This window comes from Mirounga leonina, unplaced genomic scaffold (assembly GCF_011800145.1).
Source record: "Mirounga leonina isolate KUSES-001 unplaced genomic scaffold, KU_Mleo_1.0 Mir_115, whole genome shotgun sequence".
Taxonomy (NCBI): domain Eukaryota; kingdom Metazoa; phylum Chordata; class Mammalia; order Carnivora; family Phocidae; genus Mirounga; species Mirounga leonina.
Window position 1 is genome coordinate 48,087,496 of NW_023270268.1, and position 21,950 is coordinate 48,109,445.

At 39.9% G+C, this 21,950-nt stretch overlaps 1 protein-coding gene across 2 annotated transcripts in view; it reads left to right on the forward strand.

The window, feature by feature from the left end:
• The window catches only part of ARHGEF26 (Rho guanine nucleotide exchange factor 26), a 128,716-nt gene that overhangs the window by 18,181 nt on the left and 88,585 nt on the right, over positions 1 to 21,950 (forward strand). For both annotated transcript variants that reach the window (XM_034997414.1, XM_034997410.1), the window contains exons 4-5: positions 9,299 to 9,355; positions 12,585 to 12,745. In XM_034997414.1, coding sequence (XP_034853305.1) covers positions 9,299 to 9,355; positions 12,585 to 12,745 — 218 coding nt within the window. The remainder of the gene's footprint in view (positions 1 to 9,298; positions 9,356 to 12,584; positions 12,746 to 21,950) is intronic.

The following is a 21,950-nucleotide window of genomic DNA, read 5'->3' on the forward strand; positions in this document are numbered from 1 at the left end:
AATGACATAGACAGAAATCACAGAGCCGTGAAGTCAGGGAAGCTTTCTCTAGAGAGGATGACTAAAACTAGGTGGGCAGAAGAGTAGGAAATAAAAGCAGGGAAAGTATGAAATATGGCTTGAGTGAAGTTTGATGTATAGGTCAATGGAAGAACAACCGTGGTAAGTCTTGCCAGTGTCTCGGATCTCCTCCATACGATAAGATAATCCCTGTCCGATGAAACCATTGCATGCTTTGTACATCTAGTGGAAAACATCAGTTCGCTTTCTTACCCAATTTTCCAGAAGAGGTCTTGCTCAGGTTAGCTCTTTTTTTTTTTTTTTAAAGATTTTTTATTTATTTATTTGAGAGAGAGAGAGAATGAGACAGAGAGCACGAGAGGGAAGAGGGCAGAGGGAGAAGCAGACTCTCCGCCAAGCAGGGAGCCTGATGCGGGACTTGATCCCGGGACTCCAGGATCATGACCTGAGCCAAAGGCAGTCGCTTAACCAACTGAGCCACCCAGGCGCCCTCAGGTTAGCTCTTTATTGCAAATCTAGGAAATTAACTTTATTGTCAGTGTTGTTTTAAGTAACTGACTGGTTTGGAGTTGATCGTTCCTTTCCATCTGCCACTTGACAAAAACAAGAAATGAAGATGAAATAGCCACTGAGGTGTTGGCACCAGCTTCACAAACAAGAGTTCTCCTCTCCTGCAAGAGGGGCACCTCAGCCCTGTTCTGCCCTTGTCAGCCCTTGTGGACTCAGGCCTTCACTATGAGTCAGGGGTGCCATGCTCAGTCACCCCAACTCTAGCCCAGTCCTCATCGCTGTCACATCTGCACACCTGTCCGGCTCACACTCATTTTCCTCACTGCCTCAGAAGCCACTGTGTGGTTTGGGCTTGACTGAAATCTTGCTTTCTCCTTGCCTCCCTTTCCTTAGCTACTTTACTTCTTTTATCTGCTGCTGGTCACCTGCCATGTCTCTAGCTTTCCTTGAAATGCTGGTATTACTGGCATCCTTAAACAATAAAAGTTGAAATCCCTCCCTCTCCCCATCACTGTTGACATTTTGGTGTAGAACTTTTCAGACATTTTCTCCAAGTGTGTGTACATATGGAGTTTTTTTTTTAAGCAAAAATTCAATAATATTATCTTGTTATCCATATTTTCCTCTTAACAATGTTGTGAATATCTTTTCATGTCATTAAACCTGTTTTGTGGTACATTTTTTTTTCTCTTACCATGTTGTGAAATGACTTTTCATGTCATTAAACTTTCTTCCATAAGAACCTTTCTAAAGCCCAAATTGTATTTCATCAAATAAGTGGATGTTTGGTTCTTTTACCCAACTCCCTATTGTTAGTCATTAGTGTGTTCTTCAGTTTCCAATTTAAAATTCAAAATTTAAAGGTGATTAAGTTCTTTAAAACAATATTTTTGAATTACAGATAGGTTCTCCTTATTATAACACTAAACACACCAGTTAAGACTGAAATCTGCTTTGATTTTACCACCATTCTCAATCCCTTCCCCTATTAACCACTATTAACCACTGCTCCTCAGTATTTTATTAAGTGTTCACTTTTTAAAACTTCTCATCTTTTATTAAATACTTGTAGAGATTGTCCGTCTCTTCTAAAACCAGTTTGCTTTTCATCCTTTTCATCCTTTCTACTCTGTGTCATTAGCTTTTCATGCCTTTGCTAACTTCATTTTCTTCTCTTAATTGTTGATAGATAAAAGAGAGCTGTTTCTCTTGCTTATCTGGGAGCAAGAGGATGAGTACATTGGAGTCTGGGCTCGGTAGCCCTACAGGGGAACGAGGCCCGTAAGAGCCAGAAGTGAAAGGGAGGAATGTGTTTAGCAGGAGTAATGTCAGGGCTAATGAACGGGTTAAATTGCGAGGGCACCCTGCTGATAGCTTAGCTTTCACTGCCTCAGAAGCTGGGAACCCAGTGGGAGAAGTGTTTGGGGCATTCAGGAGGAGGACTGCAGTTTAGGGGGGGAATAGCTACAGATCACAACTCCCAGGGATTCAAAAGTGTTAGAAGGCAGTCCTGCTGGGATGGTTAAGAGCTCACAGCCTCTGGCCTGGAGGGGGGGGGTGTGGGTGAGAAGGCAGGCCTGGGTTTGAATCCCAGTTTTACTACTTAGTAGGGCTAATGTGATTTAACTTTTCTGTGGTTCTGTGTTTTATTTGTAAAACAGGGATAGTGCCATCTTCCTTGTGGGGTTGTTAAAAGGTTCTGCTGCATGGTAAGCATTTGATACAGCGGTAGTTTGAGAAAGAATTAAAGAACCGACAAGAACTTTGAATCAGGAATCGGCTAGTAATATGAATAGCTAGCTAGTGAGAGCTGGTTGCGATGAAGTAATGCATGCTTATCTCCTAAATTGTACAAAGGACAACAGTTTATTCTTGTACTTTTAATTACCTATCTGCTTGTGGTTTGTACTTTCAGCCTCATATCTGTATTGAAATAATTTGGGCTCATTCAGGAATCCTGGCTCTGTCTGTAGAAGGTGATGGCAGGGCAGTGAGGAGCAAAAACCTCAAGCCCCTGCCTGCCTTACCTGAGGTTGCCATTGATTTCGCAGACCTGAGGTTACCTCCAGGAGGCCGAGAGGGCTGGCTGCTTCTTAAGATCCAAGAACTTTGGCGAGGATTGCAGAATTATTATTACTGTAGATCAAAGAGGAGATCAGTTTTTTGAACAAATTAGGAGGTCCCTGGCACATTAGTTGACATATTTTTAAATGATTTTATTAAAGGGGCCATTGTGTTCTACCTCTCCCATTTTTTTAACAGTATTTTATCTATTTACCCACCCCTTCCTGAAAGTGTGACACTGTCCTCTTGATCTCATTCATCTGATCATTGGTTACACAAATCTCTGATCCTTTAGAGTCTTGTCCTATGGCAGCTCATAGCTTAGATGGAGTGATCTCTCAGGATCTTTCGCCGTGGATGAGTGGGCCCGGAGAGAGCCTACAGGCCTGGTTACAAGGACACTGTTTCTGGATCCTGGCAGATTTTTCATTTTAGGGACTTCAAACATACTCTTGGAGAGCAGCTGTTCCCATGTTATTTACAGTGAAAGAACTCTAGCTTATTTGTAATTCAGGGGCTATGTGAGTTGTGTTAAGTCTATAGAAAGGACCTGGGAGTGATTGTGTCCCATGGTATAATTTTACTTGGCAGTTCATTCCTTTACCACTTTTGAACTCTTGAGAACAAAAGCCTGTGAATAGGGAATCACCAAAAAGCATGAATAACCAGCTGATTTTCAGCAAGTGGGTAAACTCCAGCAAGTTTAAAGGTCTTAGCTCAAATTGAGTATTCCATGTACATTAGTGCTTTATGGAGCCAGAGTGATCTTGGGTTACAAATATCTGATCTAATTTTTAACTAGCTATATTTCTGAGCCTTTTCGGACGGTCAGTCTTTCGGGGCCCTCCCTTTTTGGTTTCCCTGGCTGGTGGTTCAGAAACATGGAAGGAATGTGCCACCCATCTGATCTAGAAACAGTATCAACTCACAGAGGGCCTGAGAATATATCCCATGGAAAATGATCATCTGGTCGGCCAAGAGACGGTGTTATTAATGTCACCTCCCTTCACAGATATAGGACTGGCTTTATTCTGTAGATAGGTTCTGTAGAAATGTCAGTACTGGGGCTCTGTTTGGGCCTAGGGAATCCGACTGGCTCATAACCTATTCCAGTCAGTGAAGTCAAAGGCCAAGGAATAACTGTGCAAAGTTTATGGATCTCCTAACACAATTCTCTGCAAGGTGAAAAATCCTGTAACTGCGCTGAATGCAGGAATGGAATTCAGTGCCAAAAGCCTGCTTGTTCCCTCATAGGGTAGTCATCTAAGAAGCTCAGCCTTGCAAGGTATCAAGGAGGAGCCACTCATGAATTGTAGATGGAGTAGCTAATAATTAACTTTTGGCTTTATATTTTAGGGAGTTTACCCTTTTAGCAATTTAAAAAATTTTAGGTCTAACTAGACAATATCACACCCATAGATGAAGTATCTTGTACTGTTCTTTATTAGTTTTAGCCAGTTGTCAATTTCCATCCTATTTGAATATGCAAAATATATCCATTACAAAGATCGTGAGTGAAGAGTTTCAATACTGATTACAGCAGTATACATATACATGTATATATATATATATATATATACACACACACACATAATCTATAATGATGAATGTAAAACTATTGTAACATTAGCGAGTTCTCTGCATTCACTGTCTTGATAAGCCACATATGTTTATATTTTTAACTTATGTTAAAACTATAGATATGGGCTCAGTTTTGTTGTTTTATTTGAATTAATTTTTATCCACTTAAAATGTTGAAGATAATGACATGCATCGTACTTTCTCCTTAGAGGCTAGAATCTGCCATGGTAGGATTTGAACACTTTTGTGAACTGGTTAGATTATACAAAATCAAGAACCCCAAATATAATCCAGCTCTTAGTGTTTCATTAAACTTCTTTTGCAGTTCTATTTACTGATGACATAGTTAAATAAAAAATTTAAATCAGTGAGGAATAAGAAAGCTCAAGTGAAGTCAGAAGAGAACGTTAGAGGCATGCTGCTTTGGCTGTCTGTTCCCAGTTGTACTCAGCCAGAACTTCCAATATGAAATAGAGGTTATCAAAATACAGAAGGAGCCTACACAATTTTAATTTTTTTCATTTAGGGTAGCAATAGGAATCAGGTGTTAGAAGCTGCTGTACTATTTTTTTTTTCTTTTTCACACATAGAAACAAGAGGAACACTTGAAGAAGCATGATAAACTTGATAATCTTTCAGATTCTCTTAGCAAAAATGTGCAAACTGCAAAAAGCAGGTCAATTTTAAAACTGTAGGTGTAAACATATGCTTTTCACACATTTTTTTTCTTGGCGGGGGGGGAAGCCTGATTCTTCCAATGAGTTAAGTTTACTGATAAGGTTTGCTGTTTTTGAATTAGAAAATTTCTAGAGGTATTTACTTCATTTATTTATTTTTTTTGAGAGAGAGAGTGAGCCTGCAAGCAGGGATGAGGGTGGGCGGGGGGAGAGAAGGAGGGGCAGAGAGAGAATCTTAAGCAGGCTTCAAGTTCAGCATGTAGCCCAACATGGAGCTGGATCTCACGACCCTGAGATCACAACCTGAGCCGAAATCAAGAGCCGGATGCTTAACCAACTAAGCCACCCAGGTGCCCTTAGAGGTATTTGCTATTTAAAACTTGGCGCACATTCTCCTTTTTTCCTTCCTTTCCCATCCTCCATCCCTCCTTTCCTTCCTCGTTTCTTTCTGCTTGATATTTTGCTCCAGTGTGTTCATTCTACCCTAATAGTCTGTTCTCTGCCTTGTCACCAGTCTCCATGGGGGCCTCCTTTGATATCCTTCTCGCCCTCTCTTTCTCTGGTTTCATTCCTCCAAACTGCTCAGTCTCTGAAAGCATCTGGCCTGTTCATGACCTTCTCCATCCAGGCACCTGCTCTCAGGTACTACTTAATTTCGAGCTGAATGTGGAAAGAAGTCTCAGGGGGACATAATGATTCCTCTTGACTCAGGAGGGAGAAGCTGTCCAGCCTGCCCTGTACAGGGGACAGAAGGGCCAAGAGAGAAGGACAGGCCCTGGAGCCGTGGCCTGGCAGTCAGCCAGGAGGGGCTGATCTGTCATAACTCTCCGCAGCAAACTTGCAGCCTCCTCCAGTGTGCTGCACTTCAGGTTTCTTAGTTATGACCCAAGAATGTTCCCTGGAATCTTTTTCTTTTCTGTCTCAGTAGTTTTGTATGGGTTGCTGGTTTCTTACTGATGACTTTTTGGTTAAAGGAGTATTTTATCATTGTTTGTACTAGTATTAATGAAATATGATAATTCTGGGAGCTAGCACTTTGCCTTTTTCAAAACTACATTTTTTTCCCCCCTCAAAAGAGAAACTGTTTTGTCTGGGGATTTTTTTTTTTTCCCTCTTAATGGGATAAAGTAATCTTAATCCCTCAGTAAACTAGCTGTCACATGTGTAGGTCTCTAAGTCCAAATGGTTCATTCTCTTTCCCTGAAGATTTCTGGGTCTGAACTTACTAGTAATTCTGGATGACAAGGCCAGTGCGTGGAAATTCTTGCTGGTGATCTCACCTGTGGAGATTGTGGGCATGGCGCCTGGATATCGATCTGCCAGGACTATGTGTCAGGAAGGAAATCCTGTGAAATTCCTGCTCAGGGTTAACCATACGGGAGTAGTGCTGAACAGTTTCATTCTTCTGGCCGGTCTCCCCCCTTATTAAAATGGATGAAGAAGCCCTTTTAGCCATGAATTCTTGCTGACAGGCTGACCCCGGGTCAGGATGGTGGGTAAGGCTAAGAACATTCCACAATATGGGTGGATGAAAAAGAACATATGGAGACTTGATACGGGCCTGGCATTAGAAGGAGTTTAGTGATGATTGCCCAACCCTAGAAATGGACTGCCTCTCACAGAAAGCAGGGGTCCCTCAGTCACCTGGGGCGCCTGAGTGGTGCAGCTGGTTGGGGGTCCGACTCCTGGTTTCAGCTCAGGTCATAGTCTCGGGGTCATGGGATTGGGCCCTGCATGGGGTTCTGCGCTCAGTGTGGAGTCTGCTTAGGACTCTCTCTCCCTCTCCCTCTGTCCCTGCCTCCGCTCTCTCTCTCTAAAATAAATAAATAAATCTTTAAAAAGAGAGAGAGAGTATGAGCTCTGGAGTTAGACAGGCATGGATGCAGATTATGCCCTCGCTACCTGTTAGCTGTGTGCTCTTAGATGTTAAGCCTCACTTGTTATCCCCACCTGAATTGGAGATAAGGATAGTATTATCGACTTTCTTGAGTTTTTAGGAGGATTCAATGGGAAAGGGGGTATAAAATGCTTATGACACATCCAGGCACACAGTGAATGTTCCGTAAGTGATCGCTGATTTTACCACTGATTTAGGACTCTTTCTACACTACTCTACTGCTTTCTGTCCTTTTCCAAAAGTCAGGTTAGAGACCATAACATGTGTTTTCATTTCCGTGACAGCACAATGTAGGGCACTATGCACCCACAGTTTTCACACTAAGGTTTACACCACCGGGGATTCATGAAGACCATGCAAAGTGGACAGGGATCCATTTTTTTTAGATCTTTTAAGGATCCATTTTTTTAGATCTTTATGTTCCAGGTATCCTCCCCTTTCTAAAATTGAGACTACGTGTGCTAAGTGTTACCCCAGGGTTTTTTCCAATCTTCTCTCTCACAGTTGCCCTTTTTGCAATTTTACTAAAGAAAGGTGTTCCCCTTACCCATCTCAAATCTTAGTGTGGTGCCTTGTTCCAAGGTGTCATTCCACTGGGGTACAAGATACGGAGGGTCAATTTAAAATATTGGTTTCAGTGAAGCCTCTTTTAATGAAGCCACTATAACCCCCCCCCCACCCTCCCACCTTACTAAGAATTGCATTCTCAGTAAAATTTACTTTTAGGGCCTAATGCATTAAAATTGGCAGTTATTGTGTTATTTTGATCGTAGGTTATTAATGATATTTGTGGTGATTATATAATCCAGAAGAGTCTCTTTTATACTTAAAGCTCAATGGTCACAGGAAATTTTAGAAAATTAAATTGAAAAATGTATTTTTGCATTAGGTGATTTGGGTGCTAGGGTGATTAATAAGATACCCTACCACACAGAATTACGTTAGGAAATTTTGGGGGAAAATTGACATAGAAATGTGATTTTTAAGGATAAAGAAGAATAATCTCCAGCTGTTATGGGAAGCATATTTATTTTTAAATGGAGGATGGTGGATATCAAATCGTGCTTTTTATAAATGTTTGAAGACCTGTGTTATATTTTATTGCTGTTAGTTTCTCACAAAAAGGGAGGACACTCTCCTTTCTTGCTGTTCTTTCTGTTAAGCACAGAATTTAATTGGTCAATATTTTATGTATGCCTTACCTTTTGCTAATTTAATTAGCTGAAAAACATGAGTATCTTTCACGTGCCAGACTCAGTGCCAGGTATACCAGAAGCCACCACGGGGCCCTGAGTTCACGGAGTTCATGGTTCAGCTGGGTTAGAAGCTGAATCCTGTGGGACGCCTGGGTGGCTCAGTTGATTGGACGTCTGCCTTGGCTCAGGTCCTCATCCCAGGGTCCTGGGATCGAGCCCCGCATCGGGCTCCCTGCTCCGCGGGGAGCCTGCTTCTCCCTCTCCCCCTCCCCCTGCTTGTGTCCCCTCTCTCGCTGTCTCTCTCTCTCTGTCAAATAAATAAATAAAATCTTAAGAAAAAAAAAGAAGCTGAATCATGGTAGAAACTGCAGTAATCAAATAAAAAGTACATGGTAATTTAGGTAGAGATCGCAGTGATTTAGCTAACAATGCAGCTGCATTACTCCAAGTACAGTACTGGTGCTTTGGTTCTTGTGGGTACTGTTGCTTCTCCAAAGAATATCAGGTTAATAGCCTTCTTTGTCTAATTAATTAAATTAATTAATTAATTAATTAATTTTTAGAGAGCGAGAGAGAGCATGTGAGCCAGGGTGGGAGGCAGAGGGAAAGGGAGAGGGAGAATCTCAAGTAGACTCCTGGCTGAGCACAGAGTCTGGTGCAGGGCTCTATCTCAGGACCCTGAGATCGTGACCTGAGCAGAAATCAAGGGTCCTTCCAGTGCTCAATGGACTGAGCCACCCAGGCATTCCCTTCTTTGTCAAATTTCAATGTGCTGAAAATAATGCTGAAATTGGGGCAGGGGAGACTTTGTTTTCTTTGTTTCTTGATTGGGTTTCTATGAAGAGCATGGGTATTCCATGGAGTGTTGGTGAAAAATAGTATTAAAGTTATTTTTTCAGTGTGGGATCCTGGGCAGTAAACTCTCAGATGGGTGGCTTCACTTTCTTTATTGTTAGATTTCTTCATTTATGATTTGGGAAATTAATTTGATAAGCATTTTAGGAATATCTACACCTAAGACTAGAATAGATTAGCACAACCTGATGGGATAGTGTTCTAGACACTTTGCAGTTCTTTTGTGTGGATGCTAATTTATTAATGTGAGTAAATATTCTATGAGGGACCCAAAAATTAATATGTGCTGAATTCACACACTTTGCAGTTCTTTTGTGTTGATGCTAATTTAATAATGTGAGTAAATACTCTATGAGGGACCCAAAAATTAATATGTGCTGAATTCACACATTTTGCATAATTTCCTAAAATTCATTTCTCAAAGAGCATGGAGTTATGCCTTACATAATAAATTGTTGAAGTAAATGAGCTCAATTTTATTTTGCTTTTTCCTCTAGGTGAAAAGAAATGGATTATCACAGACAGTTAGCCAGGAGGAAAGAAAGAGACAGGAGGTATGTTTTCTACTGAGCAGATACTTTAGAGCTCTGAAGAGAGTGTGTGCTTTCACCTACTGTGTGTTCAGTGTTTTCCTTTGAAAACGTATTCATTTTGTTCTTTTTGCATAAGAGGTATGTGTTCATTGTCAAATAAAACTACACATAAGAACCCAGGAAAGAAAACTTAAAATACCTTAATGTCATTTTAGCTTAAACAACACCTAGTCGAGGTATTTAAACTGGAAGAAATATGTTGAAAAATGAAAGAGATATTAGATCCTGGATTGAAACAGGATATTAGTGGGAAAACTGGTGTAATCTGAGTAAAGTACGTGCATGTGTCTGCAGATAAAATGTAATGGACCGTGGTTATGTCGTGTGCCCTGGTTAGGGGAAGCTGGATGAAGGAAACACAGGAGCTCCAAACCCTCTTTGCAAGATTCCTATAAATCTAAAATTATACCAAAATAAAGGTTTACTTAATAAAAAATAAAACAGATAGTAATAGGATTTTACAACTTGAAATTTAAATAAATGCAGTTTAAGGAAATTACTCATTGTAATAATATAGTGAAGTTCTCAACACTTTTCTCCTGTTATATGCATGTTACTATGTTTATGTATATACATGCATATAAACTGCACAAAGGATATGCACTGTATTTTTATTTTATTGGCATGAACTAACACAAAAATACAAGGGGACATTATAGTGTCATTTTTTTTAAGTTTAAAAAAACCAGAATAGTATATAACATTGGTGTACCCATCACTGAGAATTAACAAATGTATTACATTTATAATTTTTTCCTTATATTTTTTAAAGAAAACAAGACTTTCAATAAAGTAGAATCCCTACACTCTCCGTGGTGCCATTTCCTTCCTCTCCTCCCCAGAGTCAGCTATAATTATGAATTGATGTGTACCTATCCAATCTGTGTTTTTTTTCTTAAGATTTTATTTATTTATTTATTTATTTGAGAGCGAGAGAGAGAGAGATAGTGCGCAGAGAAAGAATGCACAAGTGGTGGGAGGGGAGCAGAGGGAGAAGCAGACTCTCTGCTAAGCAGGGACCATGATGCGGGACTTGATCCCAGGACCCTGGGATCATGACCTGAGCCGAAGGCAGACACTTAATTGACTGAGCCACCCAGGCGCCCCTCAATCTGTGTTTTTAAATCATGTATTACATATATTTATGTACATATATTTGTGTGCATATGTGAGTGTGATGATTCTGAACATATTTTTTGTTTACTTTTGATATTCAGCACTATTTTTGGGATTTATCCATGTTAATGTATATTAATCTAGATTATTCATTCAAACCACTATATAGTATTCCACTGTATAAATACCACCTTAAAAAAATCTGTTGTCCAAATTTTGGACAGTAAGTGCTATGTTTTTTTTCTTTATTATTAACATTGCAGCATAAATAATGTTTGTGGACAAATTCAAGAGCTACTCCAGGGTCCTAACCCCATTTGAACATATGTGTTCTTTTAAACCTTTTCTGTTTGAACCTATTTATTTCCTTTATATTTTGAAAATATTCAGATTTGTGATATAAAAAAAACTAATGACAGCAGCAAATCTAACTTTATGGTTCCTTTCGATTCCTATATAGCTATTTTTAGAAAGTTTAACCCAGTTTGCTTTTAAGTAGTTGACGGCTCTATTGTAGGATGTTTTAACAGTTATTACATTAAACCTATTATATTAAACTACCACTTAATCATCTTTTCCTGTGATCTATTCTGTATAGTTCATGTGATCTTTTTGTTTAAATCTTAGTATTTTGCATGTGATTACAAAAGCCTTTGCTTTTGAAAATATTTTGTCATTCAGGGTACCATATCTATTAACAACATGACATCCACTATTTTTGGTCAGGAAGCGACAGTTTTCTTCAGTTTACACTACATTTCCCAGGGATAATTGTATCGATTGAATAGAATTATACAAGATACAGGTCAAGTGAGACTCTTCATGTTCTTACTGCATACTCATTAGATGGTTATATCACTTAAGTCCCTGGAACACAACTGAGGCTAGACCAGCACCTTTAAGTAAGACTTCCTTTAAAGCTCATAGATGCTGAAAAGGGAGATGAACATTGAGACCAGCCCCATTAACCTGACCTACAAAATATGGTCCACTTACCAGCAACTGGACGTCCACTTGCCTGTGTCTGCCTGCTCTCACCAGCTTCAGCCATAGCACAGGGACTTACAGCAAGAATCTTCTGGGCCTTTTGGGCCAAGGGCTTAAGGAGACGTGCCTGGAGGCCAAGGTGATGATGGCAGTGTTACCAGGGAGATCCCTAGGAAGGATCTGAATCTCAGGCCTGCGAGGATATTTACCACCCCGACCTGAGGAGGAATCCCTGTGTTGCCATTCTTGGAGGATCTGAAGGTGATTTTGTTAAGGAGCTAGATGAATTCTTTACACAGGGCAATGGTGCCTACCCACATATGTGGGTTGGCTTTTTATCATTAATGAACACTTATCAGGTCAACGGCTGTGTGCCTTGACACCAAGCATTTCTGCAGAGGGTCCTGATTCACTCCTTCTTGAGAAACTGACGGGAGCAGAAAGGGTGTCTTGTGGAATGAACAGAATTACTTTCAGTTGTATGAGTTTAATATAAAAGAATTCCTGTGGCTGATGAGAACCTTTTGAGGGTAGATACAGTCATGGTCTTCTAGTATACCCTGACTCTTTGCTGTAATTGACTGCAAATTTGTTGGATTAAAATATGGGGAGAGAAGGAGCCTGCGTAAGAGGAGAGCAAAGAAATGTATTTGTAAGAAATTTTCTTGGAATCCCAAGTGGTGTCTATAAATCCTTAGTGTCCCAGAGCAGCCGACTTTGAAAACAGGCCTGGAGGAGATGACCCCAAAGGTTAATTAATGTCACACTGAGACTTTATGACATGCCCTAAGCTTTCCTTCCGTAGATTCTACCCCTTAACAAAGCATGACCTCAGGATGGAATCTCAAGTCATCTAAATGCTTTCACTTTTTCATTTTTACACTGTGGGCAGTGACTGACTCTACTTCCTGAGGTTTGGGTGTATGTGCCTTATAAAAAAAAGACAGTAGTTTGGTGATGCATTTTTCTTCATGCTTATCTTTCTGTGCTTTTTAAGATACGTTGTTTTTATAGGAGAATTATGAAAACTTTATTTAGTTCTTCAGTTACCATAATTAATAATACATTTCTTTTTCCTTCATACCAGGCTATCTTTGAAGTCATATCCTCTGAACATTCCTATTTGCTCAGTTTGGAGATCTTGATACGAATGTTTAAAAATTCTAAAGAACTGAGTGATACAATGACCAAAACAGAGAGTCACCATCTTTTCTCCAACATTACAGATGTCTGTGAGGCAAGCAAAAAGTAAGTTCACCTTAGTTGGCCTTTGGTCATGCCAAGACCTTCCTTACTAACAAACATCTATGTTATCTCAAAGGGAAGACCTTTAGAAGTATGAGGTCTCTCATTGATTCAGTTGGCTTTTATCTTGATCCCTTGAAATAAATTTTAAGATACGTTTCGGGTTGTTGATGTATTAGACGGATGGCAAGTGTGTAATAAATTGTCACCACAGACAGTCACATCTGAGGTCTGTCACTCCCTTGTGTGTCACTGCCTCTTCCTCTCCTCACGCTTGTCCTCTTCTTCCTTTTAAATTATACGGTTAGGGTCGCCTGGGTGGCTCAGTTGGTTAAGCGACTGCCTTCGGCTCAGGTCATGATCCTGGAGTCCCGGGATCGAGTCCCACATCGGGCTCCCTGCTCGGCAGGGAGCCTGCTTCTCCCTCTGACCCTCCTCCCTCTCATGCTCTCTGTCTCTCATTCTCTCTCTCGCAAATAAATAAAATCTTAAAAAAAGAAATTATACAGTTAATAGAACAACCTTTAGTTGCGAGGGAAAGTAACTCATGGTGGTACTATTCAAATACAAAAATTATTTTTGTTTACATTTTCATATTTTTTGTTCATCTACGTAAATATTATTTTGAAAATGTAGTCATAGTGACCATAACGGTTTCCTTAGGTTTTCCCTACTTAACATTTCATAAGCACTATTAGAGGGGAATTTTCCTTATTAGTTTTAATAAGCGTACACCAGTAGTGAGCTGTTACATTCTTCTGAGTCAGCTACAGAGCCTGTGCAGGAGCCCTGTGTGATACATTGAGCCATCCTAAGTTGCTGTCTTGCTAGATCAAAATGGTTGAATTTCGGCAATTTTATACAGTTGGGTCAAAGGCGGCTTTACCGTATAATTAGTGAAGCCTGAGCTTCAAGGCTTCTCACTTGCAAAGGTACCTCTTAAATGTTTGCTTTTGTGCCTAATTTCTTTCTTGGTGGGCCTGCATACTGTACAAGCTCTAGGGCCCACAAGAATTGGATCTGTCCTAGGGGGGAGTATCTGGATGTATCTTGCAAATCTGGACCTTGCTTACTTGTCACATGAGGGCAGAGCCAGGCAGCCAGGAATGATAACATGTTCATGCCTGCTGGCTCCATCACCGTGTGCAGGTAGATCTTCCTTTTGAACTCAAGATGGAACATTCATGCTGAACAGGTTAGCATGTGAGTTGGGGCTACTTCCGAGAGCTGGAGTTTGTGGTCAGATCAATGAGATCTTCAAATTTCCTTGATAGTGGCACAACTTCAGAAGCCAGAATCTGCCTCAGGAAGAGATCCTGTCCATCTTGAGACTGGAATGGATACTTAAAAATACATGTTCAGAGGACCCACAGGGCCTTCGGGAACACTGGGCCCATGGTGTGTGGGTGGTGGCATGCACCACCACACGGAAATCCTTGTTTCGAAGCTGGGTTGTTGCTTGTGTTCAGCCTACTGGTCCTTTTGGTACCACTCTTGCCAGTTTCGGTAAGATAAATGAAAACCTCTTTTCTCCTTCGGTGAAGAGCTCAGAACAAGAGCCTTCAATGATGGGTCCCTCTTTGAAAGGTATTCAGATTTCAGAATGAGTCTCTTTCATTTTAACTTGTACTTGGGTTGATCTACAAAAACAAAGCTCTGTATTAGATACACAGCTATCAAGAATTATTACTGTTTTGATAACTATAAAATGTAAGCTATGATTTTAATGAGGATATGTTTTCTGAAAACCACAGTGGCGTGTTTTTATGCACAAAGCATGTGCTTTGGGTCCTTATGGTCTTTGAGCCCTGACAGCACGACTTGTGTATCAGCGTGGTTCACAAGGGGCCTGGGCTCGAACAGATGATTCTCCTTTTGGTAGTTGGTTAACCTTGAGCAGGTTGCTAAAACTCACCCCTTCAATTATTTATTTATTAAATGGGGATTGAAAAAAATCTGTATCTGGTTAACCCTGGAATAACTCATTTTATTTATAGATTAAAATTTTATGATTTTAATTTCGATCTTTTACAAAATTTAAGTCTTTTATGATTTTATTAAAAAGTTTTCATTTCTATACTGGCTTATAGTAAGACACTATTCTGGACATTTTTGTTTATTTCTTATTTTTAAAACAAAACTCAAAATTCTTAACCTCCATTAAAAGATAAAGAAAGAAACATTTTTTATATTTTTACTTTGTTTTTACTTAAAAGGCAGTGCTTTTTCTTTTTCAAAATGTTATTTATTTCAGAGAGAGAGAGAGAGCGGGTGGTTGGAGGAGCAGAGGGAGAGGAAGGGAGCCCAACACAGGGCTTAATCTCACAATCCTGAGATCATGACCTGAGCTGAAATCAAGAGTCAGATGCTTGACTGACTGAGCCACCCAGGTGCCTTAAAAGGCAGTGTTGTAATCTGGATAGCTACCTATGGGATACTTGATCTCTGTTATAATGTATTTCAACTAGGAATGTTCAGCTTCTCCATGATAATTCAATGTCTGTATCATAGAAACATATTACAAAAGTTTATTCAATTTAGTTTGAAACACTCATTTTAGATATAGCGTTTTATAAAAATTCAGAGTGCTCAGATTTGCAGAGCTCATTTCATTATGTAATGCCCCTTTGCTGAGCTTCTAGCATTTGGTCTCCAAGTGACTCTAAAGTGATAACTACTTAATGTGCTGCCCCCAGAAAGAGTTTCCAGTTGTAAGAAAATGCTAAATGTTGAATAAAGCAAATGACTGGTGTTTAACTCAGTGATTACTGACGAAGCATGACATTGCTCTGTGTGGCATAATGAAGACTGCCTTCATTGTACTTTTCCCTAATGAAAAACTGTAGCCAGAGTTGATGGGATATTTAGGGTAGGGTGAGGTCAGAACATGCTCAATATTCAGCTTTGTGGATTGAACAGTGCAACATCTGGTCCCCTTTATAGTGACTCAGGCTGATGAATAACACTAAGAAGACATTATAGGAAAGCAGGCAGGGACGAGATCATTCTGATCCTGGGTGTGAGTGCTTATCAGTGGTGTGTCCCTACTAAGTTCTTTTCTTTATAAAGAATTGCTCACTTCAGTCCACACTTGTGGAGCCTCCTATTCTGCAAGATGCCTGGGTTCTAGAGCATTTGGTGGCTGTTGGTCTTCAGGGGTCAGTGGCGGCTGGTGAGCCATCCACAGTGTGTGCTCGGAGGAATCCTAGAGCAGGTATGGGTCACTGAAATGCACAGATATGGGTCGCACTGGAGCCCGGTGAGAATCATCGAAGGCGAGGGTGAGAACAGATGGCGTTGGCCTTTCTGTGCTCTGCTGAGGCGTTTTCACGGTTTCCTGAAGGCTGTGTGGAAACCTTGAGCAATCCAGTAGCGGATGGCCATGGTGGTCGGGGACACGACAGCATGCTGTTCGCATTAGAGAGGAGGTGAAGGTGGTGAAAGATTTGACGCCATGACAGTAACATAGCCACACATGTTGGGAAACCGGGAGAGAGCCTAAGAGCAAGGACTTGAGGGACATTTGGAACATGGAGTCTTGAGGACTTGGTGAGAAAGAGGAGTTTTGTTTGCCTCTCAGGTGTCTGCCTGGTCGACTGTAGACAGTGCTAAAGAACTTTGCAATATGCTTGCTTTTCTTTTTCCCAGTGCAAAGTTAAAACATTGGTATTTCTTTAGGAAGTAATTTTAAAGCTAAAACTCTGCTGGCTTCAGTTTCTGCAGAGTAAAATAAAAATACCCATCAATGTGGTTTTGTGTCCTAAGGAACTGAATTGATTCCCAACCTATAATGAGCAGCTAATGCCAAACTTTTCAGTTTCTGCCTTGTGTGGAAGAGTAAATTATAAAAATAATAAACATGCAAAATAATACCCAGTACTTGTTCCCCCAGAAGATTCTTTTTCCTCACTGCCCAATTTCTCTTCTTGTAACAGAAAAACTTTTTTAAAACCAAACTTCTTCAGCTGATAGTTGAAAGTCAGTGACACTCAGAAGCCACTTTTTATGACATGCTTTGGCTTTTTCTTTGTCCTGAGATAAATAAGTGAAGAAGTTGATTTGAAATTCATGAATATATTTTAGTCCACATTGTTCAGCTTTTATCAATATTCGGTGTCTGAAGTAATAGTAAAAGAAATAAGTAGTTATTATTTATGTATCCTTTCAAGTAGGGGAAGAAAGACTACAGGTGTCTGAATAACAGTCCCAGTCCTTTCAGGTAAGACTGTGGAAAAGCAGTGGGTCTGAAGTTGTTATAAAAAGTCTTTGTAACTGATGCTACCCATTTAAAGATGACTGCTGAGACACATGCCCTTCAGTTCATTCCCTTCTGAAATCCCATGAAAAATGATAGGATAGTCAAAGCACAAACCAAGGATTAAACAACAACAACAACAATAACAACAACAACAACAAGAAAAGAGACAAGAGCTGCCATATTTTGGAACCTGAAAACAGATGGACTCTTAGTAACTATTTCAGGCAATCTGGGAAGGTTAACTCTAAGCCGGTAGTGAGGAAAGTCAAGAAAGAACTAGTTTTAAACTCTAGAACCTCTGGAAGGTGCAGGAATTGATGAAGTTGGAGTAAAGGCGTGACTAAAAATGGGATTTTTGTGAAAGCCAGTTTGAGAAGTAGAGCCCAGACCCTCCCTCCCACACCCCCTTCAGCTCTACACAGCTGGATGATACCCTGCTTCACCCAGCAGCAGGGCAAAATAGATGGACTCCGGACTGAGAGAGCCAGGCCCAAGTAAGGGAGGCACTGTAGCGCAGGAAACCAGGTACGGTGACAGCTGATACCCTGAAACCCCACTCTTCTTTTGGGACACTGGTCACCAGGTGCATGTGTACCCTTCACTTTGTTTTTGTCAAATGGCAATTGGCGTTAGTTCGAGCTAAGTAATGTTTTACAATTTTTATCAACAATATTTGTGTTTAAATACATTATTACTATAATTACCATTATTAAGTGTTGTAGGAAGCAACAAGTTGAAGATGACAGCACAAATACGTAAAGCCTCAAACTTTGAAAAACATATCGTTTTAGCATCGTGGTAGGCAAATACTATCTCTCAATCTTAGTTCTCCCTCTCTCTAATAGGGACCATAGCTTATCTAGCCTCATAGGGTTGGTATGAGAATTAAAGGAGATAATACTTAGCACCACACTAGGTGAGCTTTCAAGCGGCAGTGGTTTTGTTGATAATAATATCCTGCGATTTTGATCACCTCTGCCTGGTACTCTGAAATGTGTCTGGATTTTTTATGTAATGACTTTTTTTTTTTTAAGGATTTTATTTTTATTATTTATTTGACAGAGAGACACAGCGAGAGAGGGAACACAAGCAGGGGGAGTGGGAGAGGGAGAAGCAGGCTCCCTGCAGAGCAGGGAGCCCGACGTGGGACTCGATCCCAGGACCCTGGGATCATGACCTGAGCCGAAGGCAGTTGCTTAACCGACTGAGCCACCCAGGCGCCCTGTAATGACTTTTGAATGATGTCCTCTCTATATTTGTCTCTGCTGGCATTGTTCTAGGACGAGTTTAAAGGACAGGTCTTGTCTTATAGACTCTAGCACAGTGTTTTGCATGGGTTTGTTTTTAAAGGTGGTTGTGGCATGTCTTACAACATTCTAACAATCACCTTCATTTTGACATTGAATGAAGTCCAGATAAACGGATTCTTTCCTAATCATAAAGCATGTTAGTCCTGACTTAGGTTAGGACTAAAATCTGAGCTGTTTGCTTCCTCTCAGCCTGGTGTTTGCCTGGCAAACAGTAGATTCCTTGGACCAGTACTTCCAAACAGGCCCTGACATGCTCCAGCTGCCAATTAGGCCATTCTCCTAGTTAGTTTTTGCAGATGTTTGGGGCTACTACATGCTTTTATGCCTTCTTGCATTGCTTTTGCAAGCTCCAAGAGTCTGTGGATTCTGAGTTGTCACATGGAGATTTAAGCTTGGACAATGCTCCTGGTTGGGACAGATGAAAGTGTTACCAAGCTTAGTCATTAGCTGTTATCAATCTTAAATGAGGGTAGAACTTTGGAAAAAGAAACAATGGCTGGGGTTTAGTTGCAGTATTTCATCTGCATTGCATTTACAGCTGGAGATTTTGAACCATTACATGGGTTTTTGACTCTGCCAGTTGTGAGTTAAACAAGCAGGACCACACAGTTTTCCTGGCCGATGGAAAAGATTTTAATGTAAACTTTGTGACCTAGCCAAGTTAAATCTAGCACTTGATTTAAGCATGAGGAAGATGGTTGATGAATTAAATTTCAAAAGCAAGCTCCTTTAAGCTTGCTGATTGCTCATTTATTGTGGGATGTTTCTCCTAAATGCAATATTAATTATTAGCACCTGGGCATCAATTTTATGTTTTTCCAGGGCTTTTCTTATTTCAGCTGATTTAATCCTTTATAGTGTCCTGGGGAGTACTGTCATTTCTCTGCAGCAGGTAAGGAGATTGAGACCCAAATTATGTGAATTGGTTTAAGGTCATTCACGTTTTTAAATGGAATTGAAACTAGTGATTTTTTTTTTTTTTGATTCTTCAGAATGCATTCCCCAAGACCACTTTTCCAAAACTACACATATACTTTAAGAGCAGTTGAGGTTTCAGCCTAAAGAACTAAATTTCAGTTTAGCCTCTGCTAGGGATTGCCTTTCTGGAAAATAATTAGGATTTACTCTTTTTGGTGTATATCACCTTTGGAGCTAGTCATAGAACGTGATTAGACTCTTATCTAATATTTGAATGTCTTTGACCTTTTAGAATGCAGAGACTTTAAAAACAAAGAACACCTCGTTTTCTGACACTGCTCAGTGCATGGCACATCATAGACATCATCTTGTCATTTCCCTGTGGTCATCGTTCCAGTAAAGATACTGTCCAGTATCTTTACCACAGACAGTCTCTGAATGTGGCTCCATGGTTGAAGTGTTGACAGTATAAGCTAATTGATTATGAAAGTGTCCTATAATTTATATCTTATCAGAAGCCCTAACATGCAACTATACAATAAAATTAAAAAGACATCCAAATTTTTTATATCATTAAACTACTTTCGCAATGATTTGGGGAAGAAAATGAAATGCATGTTTGGAAAGTGTTGTCTAAATTGAGATTAAAGAAAAGAACTAAATAAATTCAGATTAGTTGCTGCTTTGTGAAAAGTCTAATGTTTTCAAAGTAGACTTTCATAGAAAATGAGTTTGCAAGTCCTTCTTAACACTTAAATGAAAGAATTCTTTGTCCCTTAGGTGGTAATATAAATACTGAGCAACCTTGCAGGAAAATATTTTAATTTTTAAAATGTCAACTTTGTGTAAAAGCTGTGAAAATAGGATTTTATTAAAAAAATCTGAAATCGCTTTCTATATACTAAGAAGACAGGTGAATAGTGTTTTAAATATTAATTCAGTATATTATTACCATCCTCTTAGCCTGTTTTTTTTGAAGGATGTGGATTAAATCATACAACCCTTGCGATTTTAGATTTTATAAGTGTATTTATAGAAAAATATCTTGAGGAAAATGTGTATCATGAATGGCATTTGTTAAAAGACCTAACTGATAACTTTATCTATACAGTGTTTTCTTTGGATTTCAAAAAGGTTTCAGGAAATGATTTGAGTTTAGAAAAAATTTGGTGGAAAGGTTCCATGGAAATGTCAAGATTGGCTAAGATCGACCTCGTCACTTGTGGGGGTTTCAAACAAAGGTCCCTTTGTAGCAAGAAAACTGTCTCTGTATCGGGAGCGCATTGGAATTTCTTTTCTAGCAGAGAAGAGTGATGCGAATGACCAGAACAGGGCACAGTAGCAGTGTAGCAGTGTTTGTGTTTATCTGCTGGAGTTGTCCTGTTTTGGAGCTCCTACTTCTTTTTTTTTTTTTTTTAAAGATTTTATTTATTTATTTGAGAGAGAGAATGAGAGAGAGCGAGTACATGAGAGGGGGGAGGGTCAGAGGGAGAAGCAGACCCCCCGCTGAGCAGGGAGCCCGATGCGGGACTCGATCCAGGGACTCCAGGATCATGACCTGAGCCCAAGGCAGTCGCTTAACCAACTGAGCCACCCAGGCACCCCATGTTTTGCAGGTTTTAGACCATATTAAATATCAGTGAAGAGTTTGGGTTGCTTTGTTTATGTTTGTGCCATCTGTGGGGATCACTGTATTAAAATGCCTTTAGTTGAACCCTTGCCCATCCCTTTATTTTTCTTTTTTCAGTCTTCCTGGCCAATATCCAGTTTACTAACACAAAACTATTTTTGTTATCAGAATATAGTTTGATTAATTTAGAATATCAGAATATCAGTTAACCAATTTATTAATAAATTCAGAGATCAGGATGTCATTTTATTAACATTTCTGAGTGGTATACACTGGGGTGGTTCTGCTTTTTTGCTTATTAAGTATCCTTTCCAACTGAGGAAGTATAATTATTTAAACTCAAAACACTCTTCCCCTGCATGTTTTTGAATAAAACATATTCCTCTGGACTCTTTGAAGACCCCTATGTTTGGAAGCTCAGATATTCAAACTGGAGAAATTTTGGCTTGCCTTTGTCTGTTTTATTGCAGACTTTCTTGGCATGAACTGATACCTAATTTTGAAGACCAGTTCTTATTGATCACACTTCTCTCTCCTGAGACCGGAGCAAGGAATGCTAATCTCATCTGTAGGCAGATCACTTCATCCTTCCACATGTCAGCTGCTAAGTGAGTTTTCCATCAGCATGGAGCTCATGTTTATCAGACTAACAAAGGAATCTAAAACTGGGGCCCTGAGGTCCTCGGCCGCTTGGGAGTCTGTTATCACCAACTCACACTTGGAGAATTATTTATTCCTACAGTGCTTTTGCTAGACAGTATATTTTCCTCATGGTATGAATTCAGAAAAGTTGGTCTCAAGAGGGTGGGCTTTGCAAACATTCCCTTAGGCTCAGAAGTCTGACTTACATTAGGGCCTGGATGTGGTAAAAGCCTTTTGGGGATGGTATGAAAAAATGTAGCTGTACACATCGCCAGTATTCTGTTTTTTAATGTGGGAAAGATTGGCTAGAAGAAGTAAAGATGTGAATAACCTGCTAATAAGATAATGTGTGAAAACGGTTTTCTGAGAGTCAACATCCAAGCTATGAAAAACAGATGGGGCAGAGGGCTCTCAAAGCCTAACTGCCTTTCCTTTCCTCTGCAAAATGTT